At 42.6% G+C, this 21,690-nt stretch overlaps 3 protein-coding genes across 3 annotated transcripts; 1 reads left to right on the top strand and 2 right to left on the bottom strand.

The window, feature by feature from the left end:
- Positions 1–273: 273 nt before the first annotated feature.
- ppp1caa (protein phosphatase 1, catalytic subunit, alpha isozyme a) lies at positions 274–10,030 on the bottom strand. Its single transcript, XM_029507979.1, has 8 exons — positions 9,884–10,030; positions 9,537–9,649; positions 5,059–5,190; positions 4,595–4,825; positions 4,397–4,501; positions 4,089–4,312; positions 3,610–3,744; positions 274–3,372 (listed from the first exon to the last, which is right to left on the bottom strand). The coding sequence occupies exons 2-8, from the start codon at positions 9,589–9,591 to the stop codon at positions 3,256–3,258; spliced, it is 999 nt and encodes a 332-aa protein (XP_029363839.1). The 5' UTR covers positions 9,592–9,649; positions 9,884–10,030; the 3' UTR covers positions 274–3,255.
- Positions 10,031–11,572: 1,542 nt separating this feature from the next.
- On the top strand, positions 11,573–14,804 carry cldni (claudin i). Its single transcript, XM_029507608.1, has 3 exons — positions 11,573–11,707; positions 13,090–13,222; positions 13,685–14,804. The coding sequence occupies exons 2-3, from the start codon at positions 13,091–13,093 to the stop codon at positions 14,186–14,188; spliced, it is 636 nt and encodes a 211-aa protein (XP_029363468.1). The 5' UTR covers positions 11,573–11,707; position 13,090; the 3' UTR covers positions 14,189–14,804.
- Positions 14,805–14,920: 116 nt separating this feature from the next.
- coro1a (coronin, actin binding protein, 1A) lies at positions 14,921–21,559 on the bottom strand. Its single transcript, XM_029507607.1, has 12 exons — positions 21,467–21,559; positions 21,066–21,263; positions 19,639–19,842; positions 18,406–18,528; positions 18,179–18,308; positions 17,485–17,666; positions 17,053–17,172; positions 16,464–16,568; positions 16,235–16,380; positions 15,924–15,981; positions 15,530–15,745; positions 14,921–15,168 (listed from the first exon to the last, which is right to left on the bottom strand). Exons 1-12 carry the CDS (start codon positions 21,542–21,544, stop codon positions 15,076–15,078), a joined length of 1,653 nt encoding a protein of 550 aa, XP_029363467.1. The 5' UTR covers positions 21,545–21,559; the 3' UTR covers positions 14,921–15,075.
- Between the last annotated feature and the right edge of the window lie 131 nt (positions 21,560–21,690).

The raw sequence follows: 21,690 nt of genomic DNA on the forward strand, positions 1-21,690 counted from the left end.
AGACCTGTGTCATCTGTTCCTGTTCACTTATTTCCCTCACAAACCAACTCACACTGTTTACTGAGCATCAGATGACAGACTCAGCCATGTGGCCTCTAATAAACAAATGACACACAATTTTCAGGAAGCTGCAGAAGAAAACAAGGGAGAACTTTGAGCAGAAATAGAAGTAAAACCCAAACAGGTGATTGTGGCTTTACTTTTCTGTGGTGAAAGTGAAATGTCTCATTTACTATTTATACTCACACACAAAGGAAAACCCAGACACAAATATACAAATTCTATGTTTTATTTCTACCTTAAAACAGAGACAATTTGTGATCGATTTGAAAACAAATGAAAAACAAATAAAAAATACTGTTAATTTCTTGTGACTTTTTTTTTTCTTCTTAGTTGTAATAATCTAATAAATTCAGATCTACCCAGCGACCCAGTGCATGGTGCAAAACATCCCTGATTGGTTAAAAACACTAAGAAGCTCGCAGTGTCTAGCATTAAATCTGTCAGTAAAAACAATATGAACCAAAAACGGATTGAAGAAAAAGATTCTTAGAGGTAAAGCAGTAAATATGGAGTAACAATTAAAAGAAAAAAGACTAAGCAGAGGTTTGTACAGCTGTGGGAGTGGGAATGGAAGATGCCTTTATTGGACCATTTATTCAGGTGACAGATCTACAAGCATCATGTTTTTCGTTTGTTTTGTTTTTTGTTTTTTTTATTTGCTGCTATATTATTCTCTTAAATGGAGCTCATCGCCAACAAGACACTCAAGTCTTGCATGAACCTATTCAGCTTTAATAACATACGTTTCTGTACATTTGCAGCTCACTCAACACATCAGCTTCATCCACAAAGAGCAGGATGTGGATCATTTAAATAACGGACTCTCTGATGGACTGAGCTCAGGTAGATTTAGCCACCGTGAGTCATGTGACACCAAGAACGCATCCTGGAATAATGGCGTCGACAGATTACATGTTTCTGTTTGAGTCACACCGTTTATTTGAATATCACTTCCTGAGTTGATCTTACTGGATGTGAATTAAACATAAGTGCACCCTTTACGTCACCTCCACCCCCTCCAACACACACACACACACACACACACACAAAAATACCTGATGCAATTATGAGTTGCACTATATGCATTTTAGCCTGTCAGAAAGCGTAGCAGGATTCTTTACGGTTTTATTATTTACATCAAAAAGAAAAAGAAAAATTTCTGAGGTACTGAGTTGAAAACCTCTGGATGAAAATGGAGGGAGAACGGTGGGGCAGATTCCAGCTCCCCCACCACTCCACCAACTGGACCAATGAGTTCTGGCTGTGCAGTTTGGAGAGCTGCAGCTGTATGTGTTCATACTGGGACAGAGGGCTGAGGGTGGACGGCAGACAAACGACAACCGGACAGTTATTTAAAGAAGGGGGGGTGGGGGGGGGGGGTGTGTGTGTGTGTGAGAGAGGGGATATTTAGATGTTGGTGAGAGACCCTGAAACACAAGAAATAAATGTCTTTATCACCAGTTGCAACAGCCGGAGCTGAACTCTGGACTGTTTTCGCTGGAGACGTCCTGTATGCCAGCTGAACTTAGTACTCAATAAAGGGGATGAAAAATGGCCAATGTGACATAAAATGGGGAGGGAAAAAAAAGGGTGTTTGATCAGAACTCAGTTGAAAAAGTGTTGGATCCGCTTAGAAAAACACCTTACGTCTAAATGAGCTGATTCTATCTATGGCTTAAAGTTTTATTTTCCAAAAGCGAGTTGTTGAAAGAAAAGTAAACAAAGCAAGCACGCTACACGAGCAGCATCAAAATGATTAGCTAGCTGCTAAACAGCAGTTTAGCTGCTCCTCAGGGAAGTGCAAGATATTTTTTTACATTTCACACACGACTATCTTCAGTATGTTCTCATGTTTTGTGCTCAGATTGGATTTAAATGTCAGTTCTTACTGTCCCAGTTTTAACTTGCACACCACCCCATCTGTGTGGGTTTACATTTTAAGCCCCCCCCCCCCCCCCCCAGTCCCATGAAGTGGACTTGACTGGAGCACTTCCAACTAGAAAGGGCAGAGCAGTGATTCACCATCTCCCGTTGAGTTTTTTGTTTTTTGATTAGAATATACAGAAACCCTCCACGCCACTTCCTCCTCAGTAGGCGCCGTCGAGTATAAAGTGCTGCGTTTAAAGTTCCGTCTGGATTAAATGCTAGTTTAAATGTGGCGTCTGCTTCCTGGAGCATTTTCACCAAACACAGTGACGGCTTCCAGATCTTATAGCATAAATGAGCAACAGAAGCTCAAATTCTGACAAAAAGACAAACATTTGGTGTTGAAGAGCTCCGCCGGGGAAAAGCAGAATTTTTCTGTGATCGAAAGGGTTAATATTGGCAGGTTAAACTGTGCGAGCCTCACCGACTGGACGACATCTCCAAACAGGAGCCAGTGAGCACAGCAAAGGTCGCTGACAGACAGGACAAAGCAATGGCAAACACAAAGTGATCAGCATGATGGTATAATTCAAATAAATGGTTATTTTTATTCATCTTAACTTTCAGTGAAACTAAAAACCAAAAGGAGAAAAAAAAAAAAAAAAAGATTCAAACCATGTTGGTTTCGTTTATCTACAAAAGAAGAACTATTTCACATCCATGAACTGTTCTCAGAATCATTGGTTTTTAAAAAGGGAGAAAAAATAAAAAAAAAAACATCTTATTGTGAATCCATTCAACGTTTCACCTGCACGTGTCCACCTGTGCACCCAGTGTGTGGTTAATGTGCTGCAACTGTTTGACCCCCCCACCAGCCAGCACGCAGTGAACGCTTGTGTTTAGCATTAAACAGTGCAGGGCCTGAGCATAAACAGCTAAGGCTCCTCTCTTTCTTTCTTTCTCTGCCCACCCCCCCCCCTCCCCGTTCGAATTTCCAGCATGGATACACTTCAACCCATCTGAAGAACATGACAGGAAAACAGAACAGAGCAGAAGGAAAAATAAAAGAAGCAAACATACAGAACACAGCAGGTCCCTCTGCACCAGTCTCACTTTTTATACACATTCACACAAAAAAAATGACACTCAAACAGTTAAAAATTGTTTCAGAGAGAAAAAACATGATTGAACCCTGGACACTTGTTTGCTTTGCTGCCGTTTGGTGACGAGGGAGAAACAAGTTTGGGAGGTAGAGGAAAAAAGACTGTTGGGCCGACGGAGGGTGGGTGGGGGGTGGCAGGTTGTTGGAGGGGGACCCAGTGGGTGTTATTTCTTGGCCTTGGCAGACTTGGCTGAATTTCGCGGCGGGGTGACGGGTCTCCCAGATCCCATTCCTCCCCCTCCACCATAAGGATACAATTTCTTATCTGCTGGTTTCAGAATCTGTGGGGGGGGGGGCAAAGAAGTTACATGTACAGAAATAACCTCGAGACCATTTACAGCAGAGACACAATGGAATTTGAGTCTTTGTGTTGCATTATAAAAGAGGTACACAACACTAAAAAAACTAATTGGCAGATTGGTTCTGAGGCTTTGTTTTCGCAGATATTTCCACAACAACACGGCCACCCAGCGTTCCTGTGCCAACCCATGTACCTGTATATACACAAACACACGTACCTGGAAAGAGCACATGAGCGTCTCATCCACACTCATCATGGCACCAGCGTTGTCAAACTCTCCGCAGTAGTTGGGAGCTGAGAATAAGGTGACGAGCTGCCTCTTTGCAAAAAACTCATAACCATCTTCTACCACCTGAGGACAGAGGGGCAGAAAGGCACCGTTATAAAATACAATATTAAAACACACAACCAAGAGGAGGAAATAAACAAAGCGACTGCTGTGGAACAGGTGGATACAGTCATAGATGTTTGTTTAACTTTTAGTGGAGTCATATTTGGATTGACTAGCTTCTTCTAAAGCTTAATGCAACATGGCTAAATGAACACCCTCCTCACAGTGTCCGCCCTGACTGGGTGTTATCTATGTGAAGGCAGATTTTCATGAACCTCACTTCAGTTGAGGACAAATAAGTTCATTTAACTGGAACACCAAAGCTCGAGGCTTTTAACCTGCAAACAGGATTTAGTAAACATTACCTGATGTGCCCTGCATATTAGGTCCATGTCGTGTTTGTGCAAAAATTTGGCCACCACATCGGCCCCGAATGTGAAGGAGACGCCGCGGTCGTTCTCTCCCCAACCCAGCACATCTTTGTCTGGGTCGGCCCACAGCAGGTCACACAACAAGCCCTGGTCGGGCACGTCTGTGGGTCGCATTACTCTGCGGATCTGCTCCATCGACTGGAGATCAGGGGAGAGGCCTGGAGGGCGGGCAAACACTTAGCCTGGTTCTTTCGATCCAACATGGCCACAGTGGTATCTTTAATTTAAAATGGCCGACTTACCTCCATGACAGCAGAAGATTTTCTCATCTACAATGGCCGCCACCGGTAAACAGTTGAAACAATCTGTGAAGGTCTTCCACAGTTTAATGTTATACCGTCGCTTACCTTCAGGGAGCAGAGGAGAAATAAGAATTTAGGAAACAGAGAGGACCGTTAATGAATGTGTTTTCATCTCCTAAATAAGATCTGTGCACTTACACTCATCATAGAAGCCATAGATTCGATTAATAGAGGCGCATTCATGGTTGCCACGCAGCAGGAAAAAGTTCTCTGGATATTTAATCTTGTAGGCAAGAAGGAGGCATATAGTCTCCAGTGACTGCTTCCCCCTGTCCACATAGTCGCCCAGGAACAGGTAGTTGCTTTCTGGGGGGAAGCCTCCATATTCAAAGAGCCGGAGCAGATCATAGTACTGACCGTGGACATCTCCTGCAGAGGGCAGCAGAGATGTGTGAATTTAAACACTTTCACTCCCACTGCGTGAAGCTGCTTTTGCATGCAGAGTTGTGATACAAGTGGTTTCAGATGAGTGCAGACCATGTCGAGGAAATTATGAGCAAAACCATCTTGTCTTGGATCAAAGTCAGCCTATGGTAAAGCCTGTTACACTTGATTCTTTAATAAAATAAACCCCCAGGGGGGGTCCATCCTTTAAAACTCACCACAGATTTTCAGTGGAGCCTCGAGTTCAAGCAGGATCGGCTGACTCAGGAAGATTTCACGGGATTTGAGGCAAAGGCCACGGATCTCGCCTTCTGTCAGTTGGACATTCTTCCCTGGCCGAGAGCCCTTGACTGCAAACAGACATTTTATGTGAGACACAATCAGCTATGGCTCAGATACACAAGAGAAACTGACGTAAAGCACAAATGAAAAAAATTTTAAAAAAGTGTGATTCTGGGATTTCAAGGCAGACCACCAGACAGTAAACACCTCCCACCAGCCAAATGCTGGCAAATTACATCCACACTGACAGCTCCTTCAGCAGGTAACCACATCACGCAGCAGCAATGCTGTGCTCTAAACGCTGAAGTTAATGAGATACGAGAGCTATTCACTTTCAATCGTCAACATTGGAGCGAGGGGAGAGAAGAGAAACCCACTTCCCCCTTCTAGCTCACATAGCTGCAGCAGCGACACCGCAAAAAAGCTGTCTTAATGTGCACTGTTCAGAAACAAGGAGGCCACAACACACTTTGTAACAGCACTGGACCACACCAATATCAAAGGTCAACCATATTCATGGTGTAACTCAGGAAAACATTCTGTTGCTGTCATCCAGCTGCTTGCACTGATAACATCTGAAGTATTCAGCAGGTATGTTTGGTTTCTCCTTGTTGAGTGAAAGTAACCAAAAAAAAAATAAAAAATCATGATGTCTTACACAGGAAACTAATTATTTCCATGACTGATGATTTGACTGAAAAAATGGTTTAGATGCCAAAAAGAACAGGAAGTGATGTCAATGAAAAGCAACAGTTGGCATGTCAAATTGATTCAAACGATTCAAATCTAAACTTTCCCCACCACCTCCCTCTTATCTTTTCCACACCAACCTGTTCAGGATCTGGTTGTGTTTGTATCACGAACAGAATCAAATCACGCAACCAAGCAGCTCCCAACACAAACAAACTCTACACAGGCTGATTCATTCATTCATTCACGTGGAGTGGTGACAGAATTGACTCGGTGATTAATATTTAATTCTGGGTGTGAACAGAGCTGCGTAGAAAGGGAATTCAATGATAGTTGGGAAACACAACTCAAACACTTTTACCTTTAAAATGCCAAACAAGCAAATCAATGGATTGTTGTGGCAACAACTGTAGCTCCTTTCAATAATCAGAGTCTGGAGTTAAGCTTCAGCTGCTGACAAAATGTAAAGCTAATTATGACTGAAGTCATTATGATTACAAGATAACTAGACGATCCCGTCGAACTGCCCTCGTTCCTACTAAAACCCGTTTCACATGTCTGTGAATGTCAGTATTCACTACTCATTCTAAAATGGTATTGCAGTAATGTAATTAGACAGTCTTTTTTCTATGAACAATTCAATTTCCATTTTATTTTTCACTGAAACAAATATTAAAATGCTAATGTGATTTTTCTCGAGCCTGGCACCAAACAAACATCTCCCCGTGTCTGGATAGCACGATTAGTATTGTCGGGGCGTCTCTGTAGCATCACACTTTGTGTTGATGGTCCCAATGACGACGTGACTCATTTTACTTTCATCAAAAAATAAAACCAAACAAACGAAAAAGGAGCAATTTCAACCACATTTGGATTCAGTCTGCATCCTTATTCACAATCAACACAAATTTCATGAAAGTGTTTCAGTGACAGGGGGCCATCAATATCAACGTGCAAAAAAAAAAAACAAAATGAGACGAATTTCTGGAGACTGGTCAAAGTTGTCCTGTGAATACAGAGACCTTCAGTTAACATTTCAGAGTGGGTACCTTGAACAAAAATCTGATTAACTTGAGGTAACTATTTATTACAACAAACATAAAAGGGACAATCAAAAACTTGGTTCACTCTGCAGATCAACACCAGAGCTAATGGTGACGAATCGCTGCTGTGAACGTTTGCTTGTCTAGACATATAGCAACAAGGGAACAGATTACGCTTTTTGACCAAGTGATGAGCTGTAGAAGGAAATCACAAATCACTGCACCTCCTGTGAGTAGTTGTAACATACAGCACCCTCAGTGACAGACCACCTCTGTCACAAAGTGCTTTGCAAAGCACTTTGAGTGGGAGAGCGGATGTAGAATAATGGCTCTACCCTGATGTGACAGCTAAAAGCAACGTCCTAAACAGTGAAAGCAGGTATAAATACTGCAGGGCTGCATGTCACTTTAAACCTGGATTACAGAAGGCTAAGCCCTGTCAGAGCTTACTCCAAAGTTAGCCACATAGCCAGTGGGAAAGAGCGAGCTTATCATCAGGGGTACAGACAAAAAGGCTTTCCAGCACACTGATCAGGGAGAGGCAGGAAACAAAGCGCTGGACCAGCTCCACAGAAACCCAGCCGGGGTGTCAGGAGCGCTGGAATCAACAGTTGGTTTGGTCCAGTACTCCTGACTAAATGCTGACTGATCTGCTCAGGCTTATGTGATGTCACACTCTCCAGACATGCCACCAACAACACACGGTCTCAGAGTTCAGTCCAGATCTACACAAGTAATCCAATTGAAACGTCTCATTATCCAAACACATTTAATTGGTTTGGTCTAGAAACGCAGTCAGGAGGGCTACCTTGGTATCAACACTGATGACTCGACCTGCTGTGGGATAATTTGATACAGCTGCAATGGGTGGATCTAATCATAAGTTGACTGTAGTCCTAAACAGAGGATAGACACAGCAGCACTGTTAACCAGCGAGGTTGTTCTCAGCAATAAAACCACAAATACTGACAAAAAAAAAAAAAAAGGGTCAAGTGAGTTACATAAGAGGATATAAATACCGCCACTATCAGGTTTGTTTGTCCTCTTCTGTGGTTGGTAGACAACCTTATCACAGCCCGGCTATAACAATCCATGTACAAAACATTACAGCAGAGTTCACAGTCAAAGTCAAACTACAAGGAGGCACAATAGCTGCATGTGCATATTTGTGTATAATCCCAATCACCTCCACCAGCTCAGCTTGGGCCAATCATATAGCATTTAAGAAGCTAAACGAGGGTTAAATTAAGCCTTGGAACAATTTGTGCATGCCACACTTCTCATCGAGTCATCATGAAAAACTCTTTTACTGAGATCAAGGTCGCAGTTGTGACCATTAACCAACACACATGATGTTGCTCCTTGTCAACATGAAAAAACAAAGATGTTTCCATACAACATCTCAACAGTGTGAACACAGAAGTGTGTGTGTGTGTGTGTGTGTGTGTGAAACAGGTGTTATTTACACACCCAGTGTACCTGCCCCCAAAGGACAACTACAGAGGCCACGACCTGACTCCCTGTGCTCTTCAGAAGAACTGCCCAGTTAGATCTGAAGAGATTTCTGCTTGTTTGACGTCCTCGGGGCTGCTGTCACAGTCACCATTTGGAAGTAGCGATAAACGGGCCTTGTTTTCCCCTCATATACACACCCGACTCAAAGCATAACAAATCTGACTCCGCACACTGTTTACAGCGGGCATTCAGACAATTAAAATGTGGTGTGTGTTGGACTTAGAGGCAACACAGATTACCATCTAGTATATATCTGCTTTAAGAAAGCATATCATCACAATAATTCCAGATCATTTGGTTTCCACTCGATTCATTCACACAAAATATGGCTTAAAGTCACAACATAACAGGGAAACTCATCTATGTATTGAGTAGTTTATATTTAGAGCCACCTGACCACCAGAACTGTTGTAAGCAGTTTGTATCTTGCCTCAAAAATCAGAGAACACCAGCCAGCAGTTTCACAGGATCATGTGCCAATCAAAGCATTTTTGTCTGTACACCTCATTAACAAGCCACTCTGGGGAAGGTTGTGGCAGCACATTGTAATAAGATCCTTCACAATGTAGGTGCAAAGCAGTAAGCACAACAGAGGGCAGTCCACCAAGTAAGCCAAGAAGCCTTCCCGAGGAATTCGCAACAAATGGCAAAAGAAAAAAACCCAACAACAACAAAGACTTTGAGAATGATGTCCCACAACTACCCTCAGATCCAACTAATAACAGTACTTATTTAAACCTCTTTTTCAGAACTGATGTAGAAACTAGAAATCTCAGTGTCATCTGCCCTGTGGAAAAAGATTATTATGAATAATAATAAAATAAACATAATTAGGTCTAATTTGCATGAAATGTGTGTGGGATGTAATGTCACCCATGGGCATCTCCTCTGAACACAAAAACAAATGACTCAATATTGAACACATCTCCAACAGAATTACATTCAAAAATATAAAGACTGATTTTTTTTTTTTTCTTACCATCATGATTTATTCAAATGAAACCACAGAGTCTGAAGTTGGCTACCACAACGCAACTCAACCTGCCCGACTCCCAACTTCAGCCAACTGAACACACACACACACACACACACACACACACACACACACACACACACATCTCTAGCAGCACCAGTGAAGAGCATCAGGCAGCTCTGGTCGACCTCACCTTCCAGGAGACGCTGAATTATGGAGTCGATGTTTAATTTGTCCGGCTCCGCCATTTTCTTTATTTTCTGACGTTCTCGAGCAGAGCAGCCTCTTCGGTTTTCCGCGTCGCGCCTTCGATTCCGGGCCCAGAACGGAGACAGAAAATGGACTGTTACTGAGAACAATCGGGGTTAATACCTTTGGATAACAAACGAGCAGCTCGCAGAGCTGAAGGAGCGACGTTAAAGACAATCAATGAGCCTGAGCTAACCGAGCTAGCTGGCTTTAGCTCACGACTTAACGGCGGCTAACGTTAGCTCAGGCCGAAAAAGAACAACTTAAAATCGGATTAAAATGTGTCCGAACCTCGGTGTAACTTTGACGCCGCTCCTCCCGGGATGGACGGTGGGTAAATACTGGTCCTGTGAGCTCCGGCTCGGTCCTGGTCCCGTCGATCTTGCCCCAGGAAGTTTAACGGGAGGGCCGTCTCTTCTCCGGGGAGGCTCCGCTCAGCGCTGGAGGCCGGACCAGGCCTCCTGCGTCACGGATTTCTCAAAACCCGATTGGTCCGCCGGAGTGCTCCAAGCGCGAATCTGATTGGACCCACGCTGTGTCCGTCTTAGGCCGCACCCACAAAAAAGGATTGGCTATAATGACGTAATAGAGTTTAAATTGGAGCTCAAATGACGTCCTCTAGTGTTTTTAATGAGAAATGTGATTAAAAACACACTAAACGAATTAAACGAGCTCTACTTGTTGTATTTAACTGTCAGATATTTAATAAGCTTCATGTATTCTGAGCCTTTTACATTAAGAGCTTTCTAATCATGTCTTCAAACACACTTTTTCTTTTTAGCACGTTACAAATGTAAATGAGCCTGATTTGTTAATTATTATTTAATTCATCTTTTCCCTTCCATCTACCTTTAACACTTTTTATATGCTACTTAATATTTTTGACTTTTTTTTTATTTTTAACTCTGTGATGCCGGAGCAATTCACATTTCCCGCTCTGAAGGAATTTGACTTTAGTAGCAGTTAGAATATATTGAATTGAATATGTGATAAATTAAACACATCTTTAAAGACAAACTCTCCTCTGCAGCATAAAACAACATTACAACTACCAAGACAAACAATACAAACCCATAAAATTAAACTAAGGGCAGACTGTGTTACTGCAGTTTGTGCTTTTGCTTAAGATTTTATTTTGAAACTAGATAAGTGGGATATTTTTTAAAATGGACTTTATTGGTGTGCTGTTTCATGTCCTCAAAGACAGTTTACCATTGGACAAAATAACAACAACAACAACAATAATAAAAAAATATAAAAATGGTCAACATCTGTGAAAGTACAGTTGTAATTGTGTGAGTTTGTATTGAATGAAGGATTTGGTCAACTCTAACTGAACCCTCCTGATAACTAAGGCCTAATTTGTGTTGTCATATATTGTCATGTCTATTACATTCACACAACACTGTGTGAATGAACTGAATGATACTACGCATACATTATTTGGTTTCCCAACATGCCTTCCTCCTGTTTTCATGATGATTCATGAAAACTTGCTCATAGTCTTACGCAAAATCCCAAACCCACTCAGTCTCGGTTTCCTAAATCGGTCTCCTTCCACATCATCACGGTTTCAACACAGGTAGGTGTAGTGGGGTGGGGTGGTGGGGGGGGGGTGCTCCAGGGGCAGCTACAGAAGCAGAGCTGCTATTTATTTATTCATTCTCTACTTGGAGGCATAGATGGAAAAACTGGCAGGCATCCAGGCAGCTGAGTCAGTTTTCTTTTAAAGTGTACCTATGATGAATAGAACCAAAAGCATTCACTCAGCATCATCCATAATCATTACCATCAGCGTAATCACAGCAACAGTTATACAGAGCAGTGTACATTTTGAGCAGAAGTCACAGATTTTCTTTGTTCCTAAAACCTCTGAAGCTTTTCTGCTGTGGCTTGTTTGAGGTGGAAAAAAAAGTTGGGGGGGAACATATGTGACATACATTCAGGGGACAAGTCCAATCTGGTCCTGAGGTCTTCCCTCCTTCGTACTGCCCTTTTGGAGATCAGCCCCACCCAGCACCTCACATTCCTCTACAAATACCCACGCTTTACCTGCAACACATCAGAAAACAGCATCTCCAAAACAGGAAGAACCTCGAGAAACACTGCTAGAAGGTAAGCATCCTTTGTTTTTTATCCACTTTTAATTCGCATCACCAGCCTGAGCTCTGAGAGGAGATATGATTCTACAAAAGCTCGAAATAACAGAGGATGAAAGGATTGGAGGAGGATTATCTGAATGCCTTTTATGTTAAAAAAGCACAAATAAACATCTGTGAAGGTGGAAATGGAAAATGGCTTTGATAGGACTTAACATACATCAGCAAAATTTAAAAAAGGACACATGGACACATATTTAAGATAAACCGATCAGTGATGTTGAGGAGAAAATGATCAAACCTGATTTTAAATCCAGTGACCCAAATCAGGTTAGATTTTAGTGTTTAATCTGATCTGGAAGTTTGAGATCTGGGGCGGGTCACATATGCTTAAAACTAAGATATTTTTATCCCGGTCTGAATCCAGTACAAGTTAACTCTGCTGATCCAGCCTCGTCTGCGTTATTACCTCTTCTTCTGTTCAGTGTGTGTAAAAGTGTAAAAGCTTGGATTAATTGTTTTGTTTTGTTTATTAGGGTGACATTTACAAAAATACAAAAGATGCAAAAGAAAAAGGTGCCTGCATGTTCGAAGAACAAAATAAGTGATTTGTTCCATCAAAAAAGATTATTTGATGTATAAAACAATTATAATATTTGCAGTTTAACCAGTTTAATGAGAAAAGCTCTTACATTCTTTTTTTCTTGGTGTATGATGATGTTTTCTCAGCTTATTTGCAAATTTTCTCTGAAGACTTTTGATTTTATATTCTTATCTCCATTAAAGATACACACAATGTTTCAAAAAGCAAAATTTCACGCTTTAAATTTTTTTTTGTGAAAAATTCTATTTTTTAGGATGAACCATTGAGCGTTCCTAAAATGCGAGACAGAAATGGAGGGATTTAGAAAATAAGATGTGGGAAACCGGTTCAGCCAGTCCTGGGTGGAGATGTAGGAGTCCAGGGCCTGTTGGGACAGGCATTTGTCTAAATCTGTAGCCTGAAGAGATACAACTCTGTGAAGGCCTGTCAGAGGGAACAGGCGTTAGCAACACTAACACCAGATACATTTGTTTTTTATTTCACAATGGAAAAGATTCAACAAGTCCTCCTACACAGAATAAAAAACAGAGCTTAAAAAGACGACGCTGTAAATGAGCAGTGAAGCAAAAAACACAAATAAACATTGTGGCATCTAGGGAGAAGCAATTAAAAAGGGATCCGCCCTCCTTGGATGGGGCCTGAGGCGGCAGTGGAGGATGTTGAAAGAAATTAAAAAAGCAGCCAGACAATTTATCTGAAAAAAACCCCAAAACAAAAAAACAACAGAACAGACTCCATCGCACTATAATAACCTCATTCTTACCTCCATTTTCTCTCCCTCTTATCTCTTCCAGAATGGGATCTTCTGGAATCCAGATTGCATGTGTGGCCCTCGGTGTCATCGGCCTGATCGGGGTCATCGTGTGCTGTGCTGTCCCCCGCTGGAAGGTTTCCTCCTTCATCGGATCCAACATTGTGACAGCACAGGTAAAGACAGAGAAACACATCTATTATATTTATCCTCACAGCACTGTAATCTCTGATGCATCGAAAGAAATAACAAAAAACACCTCGAGCTAAATAATGAAAATAAAAAAATCTATTTCATTTAAAGCTCATCAGTCACAGTCGGATCATTTGGTGGTTTTGTATGACGTGAGAATTGAAGCAAATCTATGATAACATAGACACAACTATAAAAATACTCCTTTATTGTGTTGTCCATCTACAGGAAAGGCTCACAGCCTCCCTGTCAGGCTGTGGGTAGGTTGTTGTCACTAATCCTTAATTGTGAAAGAGTTTTTTTTTTTGTGCTGTGGTTGTTTGAGGTGGAATCAGACTTTGTTATCTAATTAAATGTGCCAGATAAAACTGGAGTGAAGCAGAAATAGAAAGTGGAGGGCGTCGATGATGTTTGAGCTGATGGACTTCCTGTCTGTCTGTGTGTAGAGTAACCTGGACGGCCTGTGGATGGCCTGTGTGGAGCAGAGCACCGGGCAGCAGCAGTGCAAGAAGTACGACTCCCTGCTGGTGCTGCCCTCCGAGCTGCAGGCCGCCCGCGCCATGATCATCATCAGCGCCATGTTGGCCGGCCTCAGCCTCCTCATCCTGTTCTGCGGCTCTGACTTCACCACCTGCGTGCAGAACGAAGACGCCAAGCCCAAGATCAGCCTGGTGGCCGGGGTGGGCCTGCTGCTGGCCGGCCTCCTGACCATCGTCCCCGTCAGCTGGTCGGCTCACATCACCGTGAGAGATTTCCACAACCCCCTGGTGGCCACCGGGAACAAGAGGGAGCTCGGGCCCTGCATCTTCATCGGCTGGGCCGCCGGCGCTCTGCTCATCCTGGCTGGAGGCCTGCTGTGCTGCTTCAGCAAGGTCAGGTCCGGCGGCTCAGGAGGAACCGCCAAGTACTACAACAACGGCCCCTCGGCTCCCAACAAGAACTACGTCTAGTTCCATCATGAGGGACCTGGTGTGATTTAAAAGGATGAGGGGGGGGCTAGTTGGTGACAGACTGCCAACGAAAGTGTCGAGAACACCAAGAAAAAGAAAAAGTCTCTGTAAATATAAAATCCTCATGATAATTTTCATTTTCAGTTAAACAAAGCAGGTTCGGGTTCTACAGGATGTAAATTACATTCACTCTTAGAAAATGTTGCTCTCTTGAATTAATTTGGGTTTCTGCTTTAACATATTCGAGATCTGCTTCTCTTTTCTGACTTTGAATCTAAAATAATAATAATAATAATAATAATAAAAGAATCATTCAGGTGGAAAGAAAATCCAATATTATGAAAATGTAAAAGAGACAAAGACCTTTTAGATGCACTGTTGGGTTGTATTTTATAACTGCTTATGTTGTTTGTCTTAATTTTTATATTGAAGCGTATTTACTGTCAGGAAAAGCTATCAAACGGCCTCAGGGAGATTCTACGTGCACTTCTCTGATGACTAATGTCCACATAACATTTCACTTAGCGTTTTACTGAACGTTTGTTTTCACTCATTTTATTGTTTCTCATTTTGTATGACGATGAGCACATATGATTAAAATTTGGTCTGAATCATACGTCAGTTTTGTGTGTGTTGTGCTTAAATAAAGTCAATAATGTGTTTCCAACATATTGAAGGCTTTATTTCAAACTAAATGAATATATTAAAACAAGATTTTTTTAAAATCAATCAAACCAAATAAAGAAATTCAGCCTTTAGCCCCTCCCTCCCCAAACAGATGTTGCCCTTTGTGTCACTGCAGTCACAGTTTCCTCCTGCTCGTCATCTGTGACTTCTGCTCTTCGTTTATTTTTCTTGTTAATCGATCTGAGGTGGATCTGGGTGGTTTAATTCTTGCTCTCCAGCTCACTCACACGCTTGGTCAGCTCCTCTAATGCTGCTTTGAGGTCTTTCACCTCCTTCCTCAAGGACTGAACCTCCTGAGAGACAGAGAGAGAGACTCAGACTTAGGATGCCTTTGTTTTAATGTCGCTCAGGACTTAAATTTCAAAGTTAAAGCAACAACAAAAATGGTAGTTGTTGGACTGAATTTAAAGGAACTTCAGCTACAGCTAGTCTGTTGTGGATAAAGCTGTTGTGACGAAGTACCAGAACTCCTGGCTGGTTTGAAGGCATGAACATTTTCTCTTTGGACTGAGACCTTTGATACTTTACCTATTAATATAGGACTTTTCTAGTCAAAGATATGGAAATCAAGTTTTTTTTATGAGATGGGATCTTTAATATTTATTCCTTACACTCAAATTCAGTCACCAACAGTTTAAATGGTAAATGTCTCACCCCAGTGTTGTCCTGTTGACTCCCAGCAGAGGCAGTCGTGGTCTTCAGGAGACTCTTGTGAACTTTGAACTCCTTGGCCTTGGTGGTTGCTACGAACCCGTCCTTTAGAGATATCAGAATAGGCTTAGCTTCCTTTCCTTCGAACCACTCGTCGGCTTCGACCGAGGGCTCCGGCCCGATGGTGTCCGGGTACAGATCCTCCTGGAACAGATCAGACTGCACAGGGGGAGGGGAGGTTTGGTTCATTACAGGCACGCCAACGATATTGAAATAGAAAAAGAAGGAGGAATATAGATGTAGATAACAGGCAAAATAGAATAACAGAAATGATTTTAATATGAAAGTATAAACAGTGCAATAAATAGAAACTCAGCTGTTTTTGTTCCAACTTTACCTTGCGTGGCACCGTCATGACAATCGGCTCGCATTTCCTCTCGTGGAGTTTATAGAACCTGAAAGAATCACGACATTTTACCATCAAACACGGTAAACAACAGCTCTGTGAGGATGATATCAACCTGCCACCAGATGATGGCGCTAGAGGGGTTTAAAATAAAGTCATGGCTTTCAGTCCTCTGGGGACCACGACCGTCATGCTTATCTTGGTATTCTGGTTTGGCTCAAAATGGAGCTCCGTGTGCTTCCTTCTCTGCACCCACGCTGCCAGTTAGCCTAAAACCCCGTGAGAGGTGGGAAAGTGGCTACCTGGCGATTTCACATTTGTTGACCTCCAGGCCTCTCTTGGGCATGTATCCCATTCCCTTCTGGCTCTCCTTGCTGCTGTACATGGACAGGTAGTGGACATAAGGAGCCTCGTCTGTGACCTCGAAGTAACGGATACTGCTGTCTCCCTGAAGACCGAGATGAGATAAATGAGTGAGCTGAGCGTCAGACAGACACGGAGAGGGCGTTAATTCGACACACTCGGGCTAACCTTGCCGCAGAGGTAGACAATGCCTGTGTCTGGGTCGAAAAATGGCAGAAGGACGCCACTGCTGGTGTCCAGTTCCTGCAGGTTCAGAGGCTCGCCAAAGTTCTTCTGTTGAAACACATTCAGATACACAGAAACAGACATTTCAGGAGATTCAGTGATCTGAGTTAGAAACAGACTGCAGGTGAGTCAAGAGCTTGAAATGGGATTCCGCAGAGGAGCGCCGCCCTCGGTGCTGTGACAGGACGGTTGGGAAACAAAACACTGGTAACTAATGACTAACACTTTGAGTGCATCACAAAGTACAACTGTCTCTGTAATCTGTAATTTAGAGCCTCACTTCTGATTTAAACGAAGCTCTTTAAGTAGAAGAACTAAATAAAAGTAGCTTTCATTTGCTTTATTCATAAATTCTGAGTGTTTTAACGGAGGACTAGATGTGCTTTTACAAATATTAAGAAGGTCACTGGAGTTTTTTTAACACAGAAACTAAAAATAATTCCTAGAAGTGTGTTTCACACGAGCAGACTTTTTTCAGTCGGTAAAGAGTGAATTCTGAATGAAGTTAAACGTGCAGGTCGTCGACTCTCACCGGGTCCCACAGCGCCACCTGCCGCTCACTCATGCGGCTGAATCCGGTGCTGAGGATCTTCCCGTCAGACACGAACACTGCCCTGACGGGCCTGGAGCCTTCGTGAGGTTTCTCCTTTTCCTGATGGCGAGACAGCAGAGACAGAGATGTCAGACACATCCTGATGATGTTAATCAGCAGTATTCAATTTATTCTTCTAGGATGGAGAAAGATATTATTCATTAAAGTAGTAAAAAAATAAATAAATTACAGTATTATTGTAATAATAACACAACCATAACACACAATAATATGAATACACCATACATTATGAATATTATTATCATTCTTAAGAATACACTAAATGTGTACCACTAGCTGTTAATTGTATTTTTCCAGCAGAGGTCAGAGGTCAGGAGTCAAGTGAAGGGACGGTTAGAGTGTTAGACCTACATAAATGACGGTGCCCTTCCGCGGGTCCAGCACTCGCAGGGTCTTGTCCTTGCAGGAGGTGAGAATCCTGGAGCCGTCTCTGTTCCAGCAGGCGCTGTAGATGAGGTCAGTGTGCAGAGTGTCCATCCTCACCATCGCCTCGCCGCGAGCCACGTTCCACAGGATCAGGACGTTATCACAGCCTGCGGGGACACGACAGCAGCAAGAGTGGGCGACCAGAAGAGGAGGGAAGACAAGTGGACTGAAAGGAGCTGGATATGAAGCGTTCACCCTGTAAAGTGATTTGATCTGGTGCATAAATAACATAAATAAATCTGATTTGATATAACAGAGACATTATTTCTACTACGATTTATCAAATTTTTGTATCTTCAATCAGCATCAGTCACAGAGAGATAGCTGAGTATTTCATCTACTTTCAGTGGAAAAGAGTCATGATGAAATTATGGAGATAAGGTTTTGTTGTGTTTATATATAGAAAAAAGTCCCACAGGCAGATAAAGTAGTTGATGCTGTGCTGTGAAAAAGTGATGAAAGGTGAGGCGGAGGCTCTGAGAATTTCCTGTTCAGTGAAGGCGTGCTCGTCATTCAACAAAACATCTGTGAGGCATCGCTCATTTGTCTAAAACTAAAAACCACATCTCTGCACTGGAGCAGGTGGGGCGAGTGGGGGGGGGGTGGATGTGTGTGGTACCTGCACTCATCAGCACATTGTGGGCGGTGGGGTGCCAGCTCAGGATGCCGACACGTTTGGAGTGGCCTTCCAGTTTGACAACAGGTTCTGTGAGCGAGGTGGTCAGCCCGCCGTCCGGGATCTCCCAGATCTATTTCCCAAAAAATATTTATGCATATTTAATTTCAGGACATCGTGCTTCATGTAAAAGCGAAGGCTCAGGTGTGTTCGCTGTCGTAATATGTCACCATGACGCTGCAGTCTTCAGAGCTGCTTGCAATGATGTTGTCGTTGTGAGGACAGAACTCGATGTCCAGGACTGGTGCCGTGTGGCCGCACACGGTAGGGTAGGACATGTCGATACGCCCCGTCTGCAAACACACACACACACACAAAAAAAAACCAAACAGATGTTGAGTATGACACGGCATCTGCAGGAGGGAAGGATGAACAGACTGACAGACGGATGATGAATTCCACAGCTTTGCCTCCAATTGCTGTTCATTTCTAGCAGCCCAGTGAGAGAAAACCTTCTGGTCTTTTGACTCATTGTTTCCTCTGACAGTAATATAATACCTGACAGGTAGGACCACAAATAATGGGCTTCCTGCAGGATTCAGCAGGTAACACCTTTAAATCCCACCTGACACACAGCCATAATTTGAGTGAATGCCAAAAATCAATAAGGCCTAAAATTATTTCAAACTGTTTTACATGTTCAATGGATTTATGAAAAATTCGCACATTAAAACTTAGATCTGATAAATGTGAGCTGAAAAACTGGAATAAAAGGGACAGATGATGACTGAAACTTCAGACTTTAGAGACAATGACAAAAAAAGCCTGAAATCAAACTTTAACCCTGAATTTCTGCCGGAGGCAGAAAGGGGGAAATGTTTAAGTGTGTTGTAAAATTAAATTTAAGACTTTTGAACACCTCAAAATAAATGGCAGGTTTTAAGGACATTTGCTGACCTGTAGAGATATTAAATTCACACAGATATGCACTAAACCTGTTTTAGGTCACACGTGTTTGTTAAGATGACAGTGTTTGCAATTTGCAATTTTTGCAATTGTTTGCAAAAAAAAAAAGGACCATAAAATGCAATAAAGTAGTTGCAGATCACCTAACGTGCTCTGTGAGTGACGGGTTGAGGCCACATCCTGCCCAGACTGAGCTGACAACAAACTCCTAATATGGTGAAAACTTCTCAGCAGCAGAGCCGGTGACGTGTAAAAAAAAAGACTGAAAGTCGACATCAAACTTCCTTATTCAGCTCAATTTGTGATGGTGCTGGGCAGAATTCAAATTTTGAAGTGTGAGCGTGGTGTTAAAAAAAAAAAAGAAAAGAAAAAGAAGCATCACACCAACGTTCATCAGAAATGATTAATATATTGGCATAAAGTTTCAGGAGGAGTCAAAGGAGGGTCCAACGGCTGAGGGCTTTTTCTGCCAACGCTGCCACAAAGGTGCGACCCACCTTGTTCAGGGGCAGCACCATGAAGGCGCCCCCTCCGCTGGCGTCCACGATCATGGCCACGAACTTGGGGTTGACAGAGCAGAAGTTGCTGTCCCAGGTCATCTGGGAGATCCTGATGTCGTCGTAACATTGGTCCGCTTTCGCAGCCTGGCCAAAGACGTGACGGAACTTGCTGGTCCTCACAACCTTCCTGGACATGGTGAACTGAGAAATACAGCAAAAAGAGAAGTGTGTGCGTTTCAGACCGGCCTGAAATGATCTCTAACGTTCATCAAGAAGACATGACCATTTGAATCTGAATGTGCATAGGAAGACTCCCAATGCCAGAAGCCTTGACCTGATATATATCCAGTGTGCTTTCTGTTTCTGCTTTTGAGTTTCATGTGGAAATAAACTGACAGAAATGAAGCTGACGACATGGCTGAAATACACAACAGAGAAAGCCTTAAAAAAAAAAGAAAAAGAGGAAGCTAACGCAATCACAACTGCTTCCTCTAGTCTGTCTGCAACTGGTCCTGTTTGCCCTTCTCTGTCTTTAACTTGGGATTCTGTGTGACACTGAAATAAATATAAGTGCACAACACAACAGGAGACACTAAATAACAAAAAACACCAATGCTGTTTATCATCAGTCGGCTGCTCACGCTGCCATGTGATACAAGAGGGTTATAAATTGCACGAAGCAGCAGTTACACCACATCCTTTAGAGTGAGCAGCAAACACACTAACCTTCTCTCAGGCCCAATTTGTCATTCACACACTCATGCTGTCAGAGATTTTCTCCACAGACTTTAAAATGAAGTTAAAACACATTCAACGGACGCTGCATCAGTTGAACTCCAACCCGAATTAGTTTAATTTATTCAGTCCAGTCGGCAGCTGCTCTGAAATTAACAAACCCTCCAATGATTAGCAACAGTGCCACGTATCCATTAAAAACACACAACCACTCACACTGAACATTTTACACTTTACCTCCATTTGTAGATTTGACTTCCTGAAACCTGCAGCCGCGCCTTAGCTCAGACTCAGAAGCCCACAAGTTTTCCTGCATGTGCATCACAAGACCTCTCAGGCTGCTCTGCACCTAATTTAATTTTCCTTTATAGACTGAGCTTTAATTTTATCAGGAGCCTAAATGCATGTTAATAATCTCTCCCTTTCACTGTGACTCTGTTGTGATGGAAAACACTGCCGTGTACCAAGTAGGAAACAATTCACGAGGTAGAAAGAGTTTTCGGGGGAAAACTCACGTGAAACAAAAGAAACGATGCTGAAATCAAACCAATCAATGTCTCTTACCTTTACCTCTTACAGGCCTGTTATATAATTAACTCATTTATTTTCCATAAAATGAACGCTTCAGAGATGTTCTGCAGGTGTAAATGTGCTGCGGGACGAGCCACAGACAGATGTTGCAGGCCTACCTGGGAGTCGAGTGGGGGGGGTGAGGAGATGTGGCGGTGCACCAAACGCTCTGCCTGCCACCAGAGTGAGGACTTTAGAGAAGACAGGAGGTTAAAAGATATCTCTAACACACAAAACGGCATGGAGGAAGTGAGAATCTCAAACGAAGGTGGAAGTGGGAGGTGTCTCCTGTGACATTTGGGGCAGTTGAAAAACTGCTTGAAAAGACAGAACATGAAAAGAGAGACTGAATGAGCTGGATGAGATCTTCTGTGAGATTACACATCAGCATCGGTTCTCAATGCGACTGTGTGCAGCTCCGTGTGCTGAGAGCAGCTTGTTGATCCAGTCAGCTCATTTCTGAAGAGAGAAGTGAACATGAAAAGGGTAAAAAAAATTAATAAATAAATAAAACAAAAACCTTTGCCGGGTCACAGAGGTGCAGCTGTCTGGTGCTGTGACATGACGGGACTCCTCTGAAATCTTCCTGTCCTCCCATTCTGAAACAAACCTCACACTGACCCATCTGAAACTTTTTATACTTTTAACTGAAGAAGAAATGGGTAAGAACAAGAAAGACAAAACAGGAGAAATGAATAAATAAATAGTGAGAGTTTAATACTCATCTGCCACTTGCAAGTTTTC

This window comes from Echeneis naucrates, chromosome 8 (genome assembly GCF_900963305.1).
Source record: "Echeneis naucrates chromosome 8, fEcheNa1.1, whole genome shotgun sequence".
Lineage (NCBI taxonomy): Eukaryota > Metazoa > Chordata > Actinopteri > Carangiformes > Echeneidae > Echeneis > Echeneis naucrates.

Excerpts from the sequence above, each read along its gene's own strand:
- ppp1caa (XM_029507979.1), bottom strand. The coding sequence starts at position 9,591 with ATGGCGGAGCCGGACAAATTAAACATCGACTCCATAATTCAGCGTCTC. Across the intron at positions 4,313-4,396 it reads AATCTTCTGCTGTCATGGAG|GCCTCTCCCCTGATCTCCAG; the intron begins GTAAGTCGGCCA and ends CCCGCCCTCCAG. Across the intron at positions 3,745-4,088 it reads TAATATGCAGGGCACATCAG|GTGGTAGAAGATGGTTATGA; the intron begins GTAATGTTTACT and ends CTCTGTCCTCAG.
- cldni (XM_029507608.1), top strand. The coding sequence starts at position 13,091 with ATGGGATCTTCTGGAATCCAGATTGCATGTGTGGCCCTCGGTGTCATC. Across the intron at positions 13,223-13,684 it reads CCAACATTGTGACAGCACAG|AGTAACCTGGACGGCCTGTG; the intron begins GTAAAGACAGAG and ends GTCTGTGTGTAG.
- coro1a (XM_029507607.1), bottom strand. The coding sequence starts at position 21,544 with ATGGGAGGACAGGAAGATTTCAGAGGAGTCCCGTCATGTCACAGCACC. Across the intron at positions 19,843-21,065 it reads CCCCCCCACTCGACTCCCAG|TTCACCATGTCCAGGAAGGT; the intron begins GTAGGCCTGCAA and ends TGTATTTCTCAG. Across the intron at positions 15,169-15,529 it reads GTCAACAGGACAACACTGGG|GAGGTTCAGTCCTTGAGGAA; the intron begins GTGAGACATTTA and ends TCTGTCTCTCAG.